Below are 12,649 nucleotides of genomic sequence, written 5' to 3'. Positions count from 1 at the left end.
TCCTGCTTCCCTCTCTCTCAACAAATTCTAGTTGTTTAGGACTGGGTAGTAACTTCTTTTTTACACCAAGATAATTTGGCAAATATCCAACCTACTTTAAGCATTAGTTATAAAGTTCATTGGCTTCAATACTACTATGATAGCTTTTGTTTCTGAAACAGTTCTTACTTCCATGTTTTTCTGGGAGGGAATACTTCTGAACCAGCTTCACCATTGTCTTTGCAAGTGATCCATCTTTGGTACTTAATGAAATGGCAATTGTTTTTCTTGCAATTGACCAAATAATGAATAGAACATTAGGAAGACACTTTTTTTTTTTTTAAGCTCTAGGATGTTGGCAATGATTACTTGGACAGATGTCCTGTTAAAGGACTGCATTTTTTGTAAACTTAATTTCTAGCTATTTTTCTCTCTTCTGCATGTCTTAGGTGTTTGTTTTTTTCCATTCCTCCTCTTATTCTTTCATTCACAGCTTAGAATTTCAGACTTGGATGTCTTTCTCTTCCAACTCTTCACTGAGGCTCTGTAACCATGTCCTCTTTCAACACTAACCCAACCTGCCTGTGGCTTCCTCTTTGCTGGAGATCACTGCCCAGCCAGCTGGCTGGCTCAGTAGCCCACAGGAATTTCACCTCAACACTTTCAGTCAAAATGGACCAAGACCTGCTGGAACTGCTTAAGCAAAGGGAAGTTACACCAGTGATGGGAGGCAGAGAACTGAATCCCTCGCCCGCCGTGTGCGTTGTGACGAGTGCTGGGACTGCTCCTTGGAGCTCAGCTTGCCAGAGACACAGCTCTGCATTGCAGCTCCAGGGCACCAGCCTGCCCTAGCAACAAGGTGTCTTGGCAGCAGCAGAGGCAGCAGGGCTGCCTTGATTTGTTAAAGCCTTGGGAAGAAGCTTTAGGCTTCTTCACCCTTCTGTTAAATTAGCTTCTATCTGTCTTGCTGCTCTCTGTCGAGTGGGAGATGAGTTAATGAGTGTGAGTGGAATATATCCCCTTAAGCTTCCTCCCTTGGTGAGGCTGTGCTTGAGCTAACTGGCTTGATTTTTAAATGGATTAGGGCATGATAACCTGAGCAGTTGAGCTGGCAAATTGGAAGGTGGAATGTAGCAGGTAGTGAAGAGGATCAACTTTTCAGTAAGAACAGAATGTGTGATCCCAGACTGAATCTGTTCTTAAGTCCCTGTTGTGATCTCCTGCTTAGTTAACATCCTCTGGTCCTTTGTCTTTCCTCTGCTCACAGCATATTTTAATCTTGTGCTGATCTTCCTCTGTTTCAGTGTTCAGAACAGATGAGCAATGAAGCAGTATGCTGGAGTTCCCAAATTTATATTTCTAGAATCTATGCAAAGCCTTATTTCCATCTTTCTTTGGCTCTAAAGGGCCAGATGCAGAAAGTAATCATACAGCCACCAGGCCAGCGTGCTAGCAAGTTGAGTGGTTGAGCATGGCCTGATCCAAGTATCTTTGAACCTTTGCTTTGTAGAAGTAGATATGAATTCTGTTAGTCAAATTGAGCTTTATCTCAAATACTGTGCTGTTTTATAGAAAATTTACTTGTTACAGTACCTGTATAAAAGCAGTCCTATCTTCCACACATACTTGTTGCTGCTTTTTATCAGAGGTTCTGAAGACACTACTTGGGACTCAAATTCTTCAGGAAGGAAGAGATGGGGTGGAAATTGTCCCACAACTCCCTTGGGACCCACTAGGCCAAATTCTTCATTGTGTGCAGTGCTAGTGACTTCTAGAGCAAACCCTTTGAGTAGGAAGTAAAGGGTCTGTCTTTCTTTTTCTTCATAGTGAATGGGGCACACTTCAACTATGGCACTGGCTTTTTAAAGGCTTTGCTGAAGGTTTTTTACATGTATTACTCAGGAAACTGAGGCAAAGCAGTACTTCAGCATCTACTTGAGAGTTGACTGACACCTGTAGCACAGGTTTTTTGCACAGAAATCCACACAGATTTCCAAATGAAAACTTTTTTTAAAAGAAGTGATTATTTTTATGCTTTGGGAAACACAAGGCTGAGATGGTTCAATATCTCTTTCCCTGACACACAGAATATGGGCTTAGTTTAATGAAGCATAATTGGGCCATTGAAGTTTCTCAGTGTTTTGCACTGATACAATGTGACAACAGCAAGCTCTGTCTCTGGCATCGGGAATGGACTTTGTCAGGTTCGTTTGGATAAACAGATATCCCCAGCAGGTCCCTCTGTAGGGAAAAAGGGTGAGAAAGTTAAGTGGAGATGTCTGGTTAAAATTGTGGCTAAGCATGGGTAGCAGCTGTAGTGGTTTTGAGATTACACTTCAGATAACTGTTCAAGCAAACAGTTTTTTCTAAAGCCTTATGCTAAGCATTAACAGCTTGATGTGTAGAGCCTGGATTTACTTACAAAGTGGTGTAGCTGCCAGCAGCTACATCTTGTGTATGGATAAAGATGCAGCCATTTCACCAGTGGGAATAATACTTTTACTTAGGTGACCAGCTCACCACAAATCCTGAAAGGTGTGAAGTAGTTACATGGAAGTATGTTTAGGACTTCTGTACTGAATCAAGGAGATTCTAGAAATATCTATTACCTTAATAAATCTAGATTAAGTGGGACACAAAGATCTATATATACACAGTTGATTGCACATTCCCAAAGGGAGGAGCCACTTGTGCCAAGCCTGATTGGATCTGCAGGATGAAGAGCCACGGCTGGAGCACGGAGCTTGTTCTGACAGCAAAAGAATTACTGAAACCTCTCCTGGGGGAGTTCAGGCATTGACACAAAAATGAAGGAGGAGTAAAAGAGGGAGGAAGGTATAAAGGAGATGCTCTCAACCTGGTTAAGGAAAAGGTGCAGGTAAAAATAACCACAACATGGTATATACACATTTGTTTGTTACAAGGAAAGTATCAGGCTTGTGTGCATTGGGAGTGGCTGTAATTGTAAGGGTAGGAATAGGCACTATTTAATTACAACAGTGCTGAAGTGGTCAATATTTATGATGTCTTGCTTGGAACAATTGGTGATACTCAAAATATTTCTGGACTTTAGGGGCACCAAGGTGAGCTGTCAGTAGTAAAAGGTTATGGGTGATTAAATATTGACTGCAACTTCTACTGAAGAGAAAGGTAGTAGATGTAGTCCTTTGTTTATCATCTGACCTTTACAGTAGCTTCAGTAAGAATTGTGATGTGTAGAGAACAATTAAATCCATTTAAATCTATTTCTAAATTGTTAGTAACGTTAAAATTCTTTACTTGGGATAGCTGAGTAATCTAAAAACATACTTATTTTTTTATTAGATTTGGAATGCTGAGAATTCTAGTGCTTTAATTCATTAGACTTTTTTGATATCACTGTGGCAGTTCAAGGATAGGCTGAGACTTTGAGTAATTCAGATTGAAAACATCTCTGGAGGTCATCTCTTTCAAATTGCAATGGCTTTGCATGGATCCTTCAAAATTTTATTGTAGATGAGCAGTCACAGTGAGTTCACTTCCCAGTAAGCTTCAGGATTTATTATTTCAACTTTTAAACTGATTTCTAGAAGTTGAGCATCTGTGCACTGTCTCTCATGACTCTGCATCAGCTGCACAGTCCCTCTGGTCCATGAGTAGGGAGGAGGGTGAGGAACTTTTACCCCTTCTGGACAATATTCCAGTATTGTCAACTTCTACCCTTGAGACCCTGGATTGAGGCAGTGTGTGTACTTCACATGGTGGTACCACCTTTTTCTGATTTGGGGGACACCACAAGCATGTATAGCTTGGGTCTGCAGAGAAACTGCAGGTGATGCTCACATTTGGGTTTTCATCTCATTTTTGTCTCCCTAGAGCTTTCATGTCTTATGGTGATGTCTGGGATCTACGTTTTTACCATGAGCATAATTTTATCTGCAGAACCATTGTAAACCACATGGTCCTTTAAATTCAACTGCCCTCTGTCCTCTCTATGTCTGTAATAAATATGGTGAGACATTTCCCTTCAGTCTGTTCTTTTGTTTACTGAAGGCAGAAAGTAGGTTAAAGCCTGTACTTTGCAAAACATGAAAGTTGTATGGGGTTTACTGACCCTGTTCTTTTTTTCCCATGTGTTAGTTGATCTCTGGAAAGCTACTAGCTACCCAGCTTCTGTTCTCTAGTTAAAAAACATCACAGATATTCTGTTTAAAATTTTGCTTCAAGAAACCAGTTGTTGTGCTGCCAAGTGTTAGCAGGTAGGTCAGCTTCTGTTCAGTAGTGCATCCCTCCCAGATAAGGGAACAGGATACAGAGTGGTCTGCTGTGCATTTTGGAGTTATGCATTAGATTTTTTGCCTGGAATTTCTAAATTAATTTGCATTATAATAAACCTGTCGTATAAAACTGCTTAGCTGAAACACCTAACTTTGTTGCTTGGTAGAAACAGAAAAAACAGGAAATGTGAATAGTTGAGGATGGAGCTTTCCATTCTTTTAATTGCTGCTGTGTATGAGCAAGCATTAAAAAAAATCAAAAAGCAAATGAGATAGTCCTAGTAAACACTGTTTATATAATTTTGTTGGAGGATAAATTTTTGACAGCACTAAAAGTGTATTATGTAATCATTCTCTAAAAATAGCAAGATATTTTTTTTTTCTGAATTATATTAGTTCAGGTGAATGCTGGGAAAGCCAGGATCTGTAACCAGTATTTACCATGTAAGTTACTGATTTACAGGATATACATCCATCAGGATATCTTTATTCTGGTTGAGTGTACCAGCTTATCTTGGACTAAGTGATATATATTTATATAAAGGTAATGCTGGCAAGCAGTGTTTGTGGAGAAGCTGCTGTGAACTCAAGTCAGTAACATCTGAAGATTGAGCTTTCTGGCCTTGGACACATGAGCCCTGGCTTGAAAGTAGCACAGAGATGAAGGTTTCCAAGTCCTGCTGGATTCAGTCCTAATGTATGCAACTGCCCCCAAAATAAAAGGGTGTGTAATATTGGTTGTACTGTTAATAAAATACCTGTTAATAAAGCTATTCCAAAAACATGTATACCCTTTCTAGAATAGTGGAAGAAATTAGTTTTACAGAAGAGGTATATTTTTTTTCTAGAGGAAGCCTTTGAGAAGTGACCTGAATATGCCACAGGAAAAAAGTAAACTGAATCCTTCTGCAGTACACCTGTGATTTCTTTCTTTTCTTTCTGTTCCAGGTGCTCTATTCATCTTCTGACTGTGAGTGCAGAATTGCTAAAAATACCAAATGTCATGTAGGCTTCTCTTCAGGCTTTCCCAGTTTTCATTTTAAAGACATATGTCCAAATTAACCTTTTGGAGTCATGTAGTGATACCTGTTACTTCTCCCCATGCATGTCCCAGATCAGTTACATCTGAGCAGCAGCATCCTTTGGCTGGCTTGGATCAGGGTTCATTAAATAAGTCATGAGTGCAGGAGTCAGTGTGTTGGCCTGTGGCTGTCTCTTGAAAGAAAGAGAGCAAGGAAGCAAAGCTCTTCTCGAGTGCTAAAAATACACAGGCACTTGGTCCTTTTTTTTTTTTTTTTTGAGATGTCAGTCTAGATAATTTAAAACCAAAGCTTCCTCTAGTCTCTATAGGTTAAGTTTATTTGAATGTTGGAAGTAAAAAAGAGAAGTTATACTGGCTTTGTGTTTCTGTGTATGGAAATAACCTGATTCTTAGGTTGTAGAATCATAGTATTTAATATTTGAGGTACATATTGTCTGACCTTTCAGTTAGGCTGTAGTGAAATGTCATGTAGTAAATTCTAACATCTATTGGACACAGAAGTCTTAAACAGCCTCTGAGATGGATTTGAATGTGGCACTTCAGTTCAAAACTGTTGTTTGTAATATCATAGGCACTTTGTGTGCCCTTAGGATGTTTCCTGTGCATGAATGCACAAGTAAGTGCTCCAATTCTTTTATTTATTGTGGGCTTCTCTTGGGGTTTGTGGTTTTTACACACTGTGTAGTTGTGCTTCTTTCTTTATCTAATTCTTTGCTTTTTCTGAATGCTTTTGCTATTTTTTAGCATTACAGGGGAAGATTATATTGTATTGGCCAAGATTTGTGTACTTGTAGTAAAAATAAGTGGCATTAAATATTCCTTGCTGTTTCTCTTCTCATTTTAAACAGATGATTCACAATTATATGGAGCACTTGGAAAGAACTAAACTTCATCAGCTAACAGGGGGTGATCAGCTAGAATCCACGCCACACAGTAGAATTAGGTAAGCTATTTATTATGCTCTCACCCTGCAATGAAAGAATTAAAAAAAAAAAAAAAAGCATTCATTTGTGTTTGCAAGACTTTGTTCTTTAATCCTACAACAACGGTTTGGCTGAATCAGAAAGATTTGTTGTGTGATCGGAATGTGTTAAGAGAATGGTGTAGAAATCAGTCGAAAGAGGCTTTTGCTGTTGTGCTGCTAAACGTTGAGAAATACTTCGTGCAGTCACCTCAAACGATTTCAGCTTTTTTTAGCATTTGCATTTGGGTAGGCAGAGAAAAAATGTCAGCACCTGTCCCCAAATGATTGCCGTCTCGCCACGGCTCTGCGCGCAGGTGGGTGAAGGTGCGTATGGAGGCATCTGATTGTTCTCGGGGCTCGATGGGAATATATTATGCAGATTTTGGAGCTTTCTAGCCTATGAACTCTGCCTGGAAGGAGGGGAGAAAAAACTCCAGGGCTGGCTGTGTCTCTGCGTCGCTGCATAGATGCTGCGAGGAGCGCGGCGGCTGCCGGCGAGGGGGAGGAGAGCGGTGATGTCATTGCTCTGGAGCTGCTGCAGAAGAGTGGAAAGCTGCTGCTGATGGCATTGTTTTTGTGGCAGCGGCTGAATGACAGACTTTGCCTCCAAAGATACACCCTCAGCCCCTCTGTAGCCTTCTCGGTTCCGGCGTTTCACCATGCCAGCACAGAGCCATGAATCCTGGGTGCATGCTGCTATTTGTCTTTGGCTTCGTTGGCGGGGCGGTGGTCATTAACTCGGCGGTCTTGGTGTCCCTCTCTGTTTTGCTGCTTGTGCACTTCTCTATTTCCACTGGGGTGCCAGCTCTGACGCAGAACCTACCAAGGATACTCAGGTACTCTGACCTACTGAACCTTGGCCCTTTCTTTAGCTGTGCTTTCTCTTTTCACACAGAGCAAGGATCAGTTAGAAATGTAAATTATGTATAAATCTCAAATGATTTTCAAATTGCCTTTTATTTAAGCAAGTACAAGGTCAGTTTATCTTTTTTTTTTTTTTTCTTGGAAAGCTGTTACACTCGTGTATTGTAACTTGCAAAAAAAGCTGTGATAATGTTGTGGATAAAGCTTCTGTTCAGTGTATTGTCAGGTACTTGGCTGATCTTGTGTAGCCATACATTTATGCTGTCTGATGCCTTGTATTATTAAATTTCACTTTTTAAAATCAAGAGTTATGTAAGAACAGTTAATTTATGATCTGCTCAAAGCCATAGTAATTAGTCAACCACATTATTTTTTTAAAAAATTATTGGTTGGTGGGGAAAAAAAATGTTTCATTATTTAAGCATTAGAGCTCTTAAAGCCTATTCACTATTGTTCAGCCAAATGTTACCCTCTTCTCTTTTTCTGTACTTGTATGGCAAGCTGCCAACCCTGTCTGTCCCCCCTCAAGTTATGTTTCATGTGTCCTAGTTGTGTGGAGCATTAGTAGAGATGCATTAGAATATTGTAACCATGAGTAATCTTGTCATGGTTTAGTACTAGAATTACAAATGGAGAAAAAACTGGAAGAGTTTTTAAATACAGCTTTCTGATCTGAAAACTTGACATATTTTAACTGTGGTTGTAAATTTAATAGCAAACTTTATTTACAAAAGAGGAAAATGTGGGGAATAGGGTTTTCTGAAAGATCTATGGTGTGTTTTTTTTTTTCTTAATGCAATGCATGTAGACTTGATATGGTAGTACACATTACTATGGGTTTCTGAGCACAGAAGGGTTGTTTCAAAGGTCTAAAGCCTATCATTTAATGGATTTGAATGGTTTGGGGGATGATATGCTTTTCCCCACCTCTAGTAATTTGGTTTAGGAATTGCAGGAATTGGAACTCTGTTCCTTAGTCTTTTATTGATTTGAAAAAAGAAAATAATTTAGGATAAAAACTTAATTGTAGCAGAGCTGCTATTTTTTAAATACTACTCAGATTTTAGAACAGAGCACTGGTTGTTTATCCTAAAGGTTCTTATAAATGCTTCAATACATCATTTCAGATTATTAGTTTAGGCTTTTAAAACACGTGTCTGCTTTATGCCTCGTGGTTGTATTTTCAGATACTCCTTGGACCTCAGGGGAGTAGAAGGGAATCTTTGCTTTCCAGTCAACTGCCAGTGAAATAAGTTGAAATTACTTCAGCTTTAGTCAGATAATTTCTTTTAATGCAGACATGCATGTAATGCCCTTCATTTCCAAAATAAGCTCCCTTCCCAACCTTCATTTGCTGAGTCTTGCAGTGCACCTGACCTGTGTTTTAGCAGGTTAGAACGGGTTAATTACTAAATTTATTTAAAACTATTCTGAAAAAAAAAAAAAAAAAAAAAAGAAAATGTCAGCTTGGAACTTTATTTTGGTACCTATTCAGTTTCAGTTCTCTGTTCTGAAGACTACAAAGAAGATAAGCTTTGTGGCATACCCTGCAAGTAAAGCAAATCTGTCTGCCCTGAACCACTGCTCCTGGCGGTTTCCCCAGCAAAGGACCCTTCACAATGCAGGCTTTATCACTGCCTTTCTTTTCCATTGAAGGGAAGCTTTTTTCTTTTTTTTTTCTTTTTTCTTTTTTTTTTTGTTTGTTGCTGGACTTCTTAACCAATGAAATCGTTTTAGCCTCTCTTTTAACATAATCTAAGCCTGTGTGGTGTGTCTTTTGTTCTCTACACGCATCAGGGCTGTGGGAAATCTAAAGAAAAACAGAACCTGTTACAATAGGGGTAATTGTTGGTGTCAAATTCTGTGTAGTTCTGTGGCTATTTTTCATTAAGACATCTCGACACTGTTAGTTTGCAGATGCTGGAACAGTATCTGATGCTTTTTATTTTGTAATCCTTTCTGACTTTGCTTCACTTGCTTTGTTGTCTACACTGCTCTTTTAAAACTACTTCTGAAACAATGTAACATGTAATAATATTTGTGAAAGGTCAAGATACATGAACTGTGACTGATTTTTGTGACTGGCAGCATCTTTGTGCAACTGTTCTAGAAAAGTTCCTGCTAGTTTAAGTTGTTTGCTACTCAGATGTTGGGGGAGGGCTGTGATATAAAATTTACCAGAGTTTACTGCTTAATTGCTAAATACAATTACTTCTTGATTACATTTTCTCTAGAGCAGACAAAAAATCCCAACAAAACAAGCAGACCCTAACAATTTAGACAAGTGCTTAGCTTTTCCTTTTGCTCTTCAACATTCCCTTTCATTCTTTTTGCATATAACTTACGTGCAGATACTAATTCTGCACAGAATCCTGCCTAGATTGTGTTTAATTTGTGAAAAGCCTTGCAAAAGAAAGTATATGTGGTTGTGATTTGACTTTTTATAATGCTAAAATGTGAAATCAATCTTAGTATTTTGGCTGGGTCATCTCTGCAGAGTACTTACAGACAATGCTTCCTCAAGAAGTGCAGTTTTCTTTCATTGCTTGTGCACATGTTTATCTTCTGTTTTCAGTGCACTTAAAACTATGCTAGTTGATTGCAGTCCTTTTTTTCTCTGTTTTGTTGTTCTGACTGAATAATCATAGAATCATAGAATTGGCTGGGTTGGAAGGGACCTCAGAGATCATCGAGTCCAACCCTTTTACCACTGTTGCGGTTGCTAGACCATGGCACTGAGTGCCACATCCAGTCTCTTTTTAAATATCTCCAGACACGGAGAATCCACTACTTCCCTGGGCAGCCCATTCCAATGCCGGATCATTCTCTCCGTAAAGAAATTCTTTCTAATATCTAACCTAAATTTCCCCTGGCACAACTTAAGACCCTGCCCTCTTGTCTTGTTGAAAGTCGTCTGGCAAAAGAGACCAACGTCTACCCGGTTACAACCTCCTTTCAGGGAGTTGTAGAGAGTGATGAGGTCTCCCCTGAGCCTCCTCTTCTCCAGGATGAACACCCCCAGCTCTCTCAGCCTCTCCTCATAGGGTCTGTGCTCGAGTCCCTTCACCAGCCTGGTTGCCTCCTTTGGACCTGCTCCAGGACCTCGATATCCTTCCTGAACTGAGGGGCCCAGAACTGGACACAGGACTCAAGCTGTGGCCTCACCAGGGCTGAGTACAGGGGCAGAATCACTTCCTTGGACCTGCTGGCCACGCTGTTCCGGATACAGGCCAGGATGCCATTGGCTTTCTTGGCCACCTGGGCACACTGCTGGCTCATGTTCAGCTTCCTGTCAATCCAGACTACATTGCTTTATCTCAATTTTTATTTCTGACTAATATATTTCCTTTTCAGGGCTGGTGGTAGCACCCTATGAATGGCGTTCTACACATTGTTCTTCTTTTTCACTATCAGGAAGAATTATTCTTTTTGTTCCCTGATCACACTACTGACAGCAAGATTGACTTGGGGATTTTTTATTTTTTTTTATATGCAGCTCTGGCATTTCCAAGCATTGTTTGCCCTAGAGAAGTAGTAAAGACAGCAGAGATGGTGAAGAGTTGGAATGAAGGCAGTTGCCTTACTGGCTCAAGCTTTGGGCAGCTTTAGGGTATAGTAGAGTGAAGAATCTTGTTTAAAACTACACAATGTTTGGCTAGACTGGCTTTAACATTGGTAATTCCTTGACCTAGATGTTTTCAGTTATGATCAGAAGAAAAATAATTCATTAATTTTGAGAAGACCTGGATATTAGACTGATTGTTTACAACTTCCCCAAATACTTCAGTTAATGATTTTGCTGTTGGCTGTTGCAGAAGTTATGTGGTACTCTATGTTGGGGAAAAAAATAATTTAAAGTGGCAAAGATTTTTAAGAGTGGCTGCTGAAAACTGTAATTTAAGCTGAAATAAGGAAACATTTTCATCTTATGCTCTTGTTTGTGTTCCACTTTTGTAGAACTTGTTTTACCATAGATTGGCTTTGGTGCAATCAATGCTGCCTAAAGCCATGAAACAGACTATTTGTAATTAAATAATGTGAAACGAGGAATTATTATGTGCTGCCCTACAAACTGCCACATTGTATATTTATTAGAGCATAGAGTATGAATGTTTGGACCTGTAATTTTACCCACTTCCCTGCTGACTGCAAAGGAAAATAAATTGTGGATCACCTGAATGCCTGATGCAAGCTGTCTGTCTCTCTCCTTCACACAGAAAGGAACGTCCCATATCACTGGGCATCTTCCCACTGCCTCCAGGAGATGCACTGCTTACACCTGAAACTCAGAGAGAAGCAGGGGAAACTCCTGCATCCGAGCACTGGAAATTCCCTGAGCTGAGCCAGCCACGGTCCCACACCAGCCTAAAGGTGAGTGAGTGCTCAGCTCTGCTGCCTTGGGTCTTAAGAGAGTCTCCCATAAACAGATGAAAACAGAAAAAGTAATTTGAAGGGGAGGAGGGAAAGCCCTGAGTCATCTTGGTGTAAGACAAGTACATTGCTTAGGAAAATGAGCTTTGAGGGAACTTATTTACTGGAAGGAGCAGAGTTTGAGTTGCATTTTCCAAATGGGTGATACTACAGCTAGTTCTCCTCTTACTCACAGCAGAGAGCTTTCTCTTTCTGGCTAAGGACCCTTTCCAAAGGTCAGTCATGTATCCCTTACACATTAGATATGTAAGTAGATAGTTGTAAACCAGGCTGCTGGTTTAATGTGCTTTTAGAAGGAAAGCTTTGATTACTACACAGGCACTACTCGGTGCAGCCTCTGCCTACTATCAGACTTATAGTGTAGGTATACCACAGAGCTGAGAATGACCTAACTTTCCTAAATTAGCCTGTGATGATGATTTCCCTTACATGTAGCTTGGCTATAATTCCTGCAATTGTTCTGTGTTCCAGCATTGAGAAGGTTGCACAGAACAAGCTGCAGAAATAGAAAAATGGGGGAGTGGTGGTGGAGTGGGATGAATCTGGCAGTCAGAACGAGGCTGCACTAGCAGCACAGCAGGAGGAGGCATCTGCAGGGTTAAGAGCTCCAGAATGTGTAAAACTTCCTTGTATCTTTATGTTGATGATGTTTTTTTGAAGAATAGGGATATACTATTATTTCTGAAAGGTCACACAGCTGAGGGGAATTTCCCATTAAGTGATCTCAATACCTGGCAGGGGAATTTTAACCTGATAAGAATTTAAAAACTATCCAGACATAATTGGAATCCTGGCTTTTTTTTTTTTTTTTTTTAACCATCTAGAGGTCATACTGACATAATGGGAGGTGTCAGTTATGGTTCATTATAAACACACAGAAGTGATAACAGGAATTTGGGTCTAAAATGTACTGTTCATCCTCTTCTGCTTGTTTCTGCAAAGCATTGCAGATGGGCTGCTACTTCCTCATATTTAATGATCTAATTTTTCAACTAATCTTTCTTTTTTCAGGAAAAGTCTTCTGGCAACATTGCCAAAAAAGTCAAATTTGCTAAGTCAACACAGCACTGACTTTTCAAGTGCTTAGGCTTTGAGGTATTTTGATTAATTGTC

At 39.8% G+C, this 12,649-nt stretch overlaps 1 protein-coding gene across 4 annotated transcripts in view; it reads left to right on the top strand.

The window, feature by feature from the left end:
- Window positions 1-12,649, top strand: part of SPAG9 (sperm associated antigen 9) — a 60,383-nt gene that overhangs the window by 20,328 nt on the left and 27,406 nt on the right. For 2 of the 4 annotated variants that reach the window (XM_030462003.1, XM_030462002.1), the window contains exons 4-5: window positions 6,126-6,220; window positions 11,323-11,476. In XM_030462003.1, coding sequence (XP_030317863.1) covers window positions 6,126-6,220; window positions 11,323-11,476 — 249 coding nt within the window. Of the gene's footprint in view, window positions 1-6,125; window positions 6,221-6,901; window positions 7,078-11,322; window positions 11,477-12,649 lie in introns of those variants that run through there. The other 2 variants (XM_008494472.2, XM_008494470.2) reach the window with 1 other exon arrangement.

This window comes from Calypte anna, chromosome 18 (assembly GCF_003957555.1).
Source record: "Calypte anna isolate BGI_N300 chromosome 18, bCalAnn1_v1.p, whole genome shotgun sequence".
Taxonomy (NCBI): domain Eukaryota; kingdom Metazoa; phylum Chordata; class Aves; order Apodiformes; family Trochilidae; genus Calypte; species Calypte anna.
Note: the sequence above shows the minus strand (reverse complement) of the source record. Positions and strands in the feature narration are given on the sequence as shown.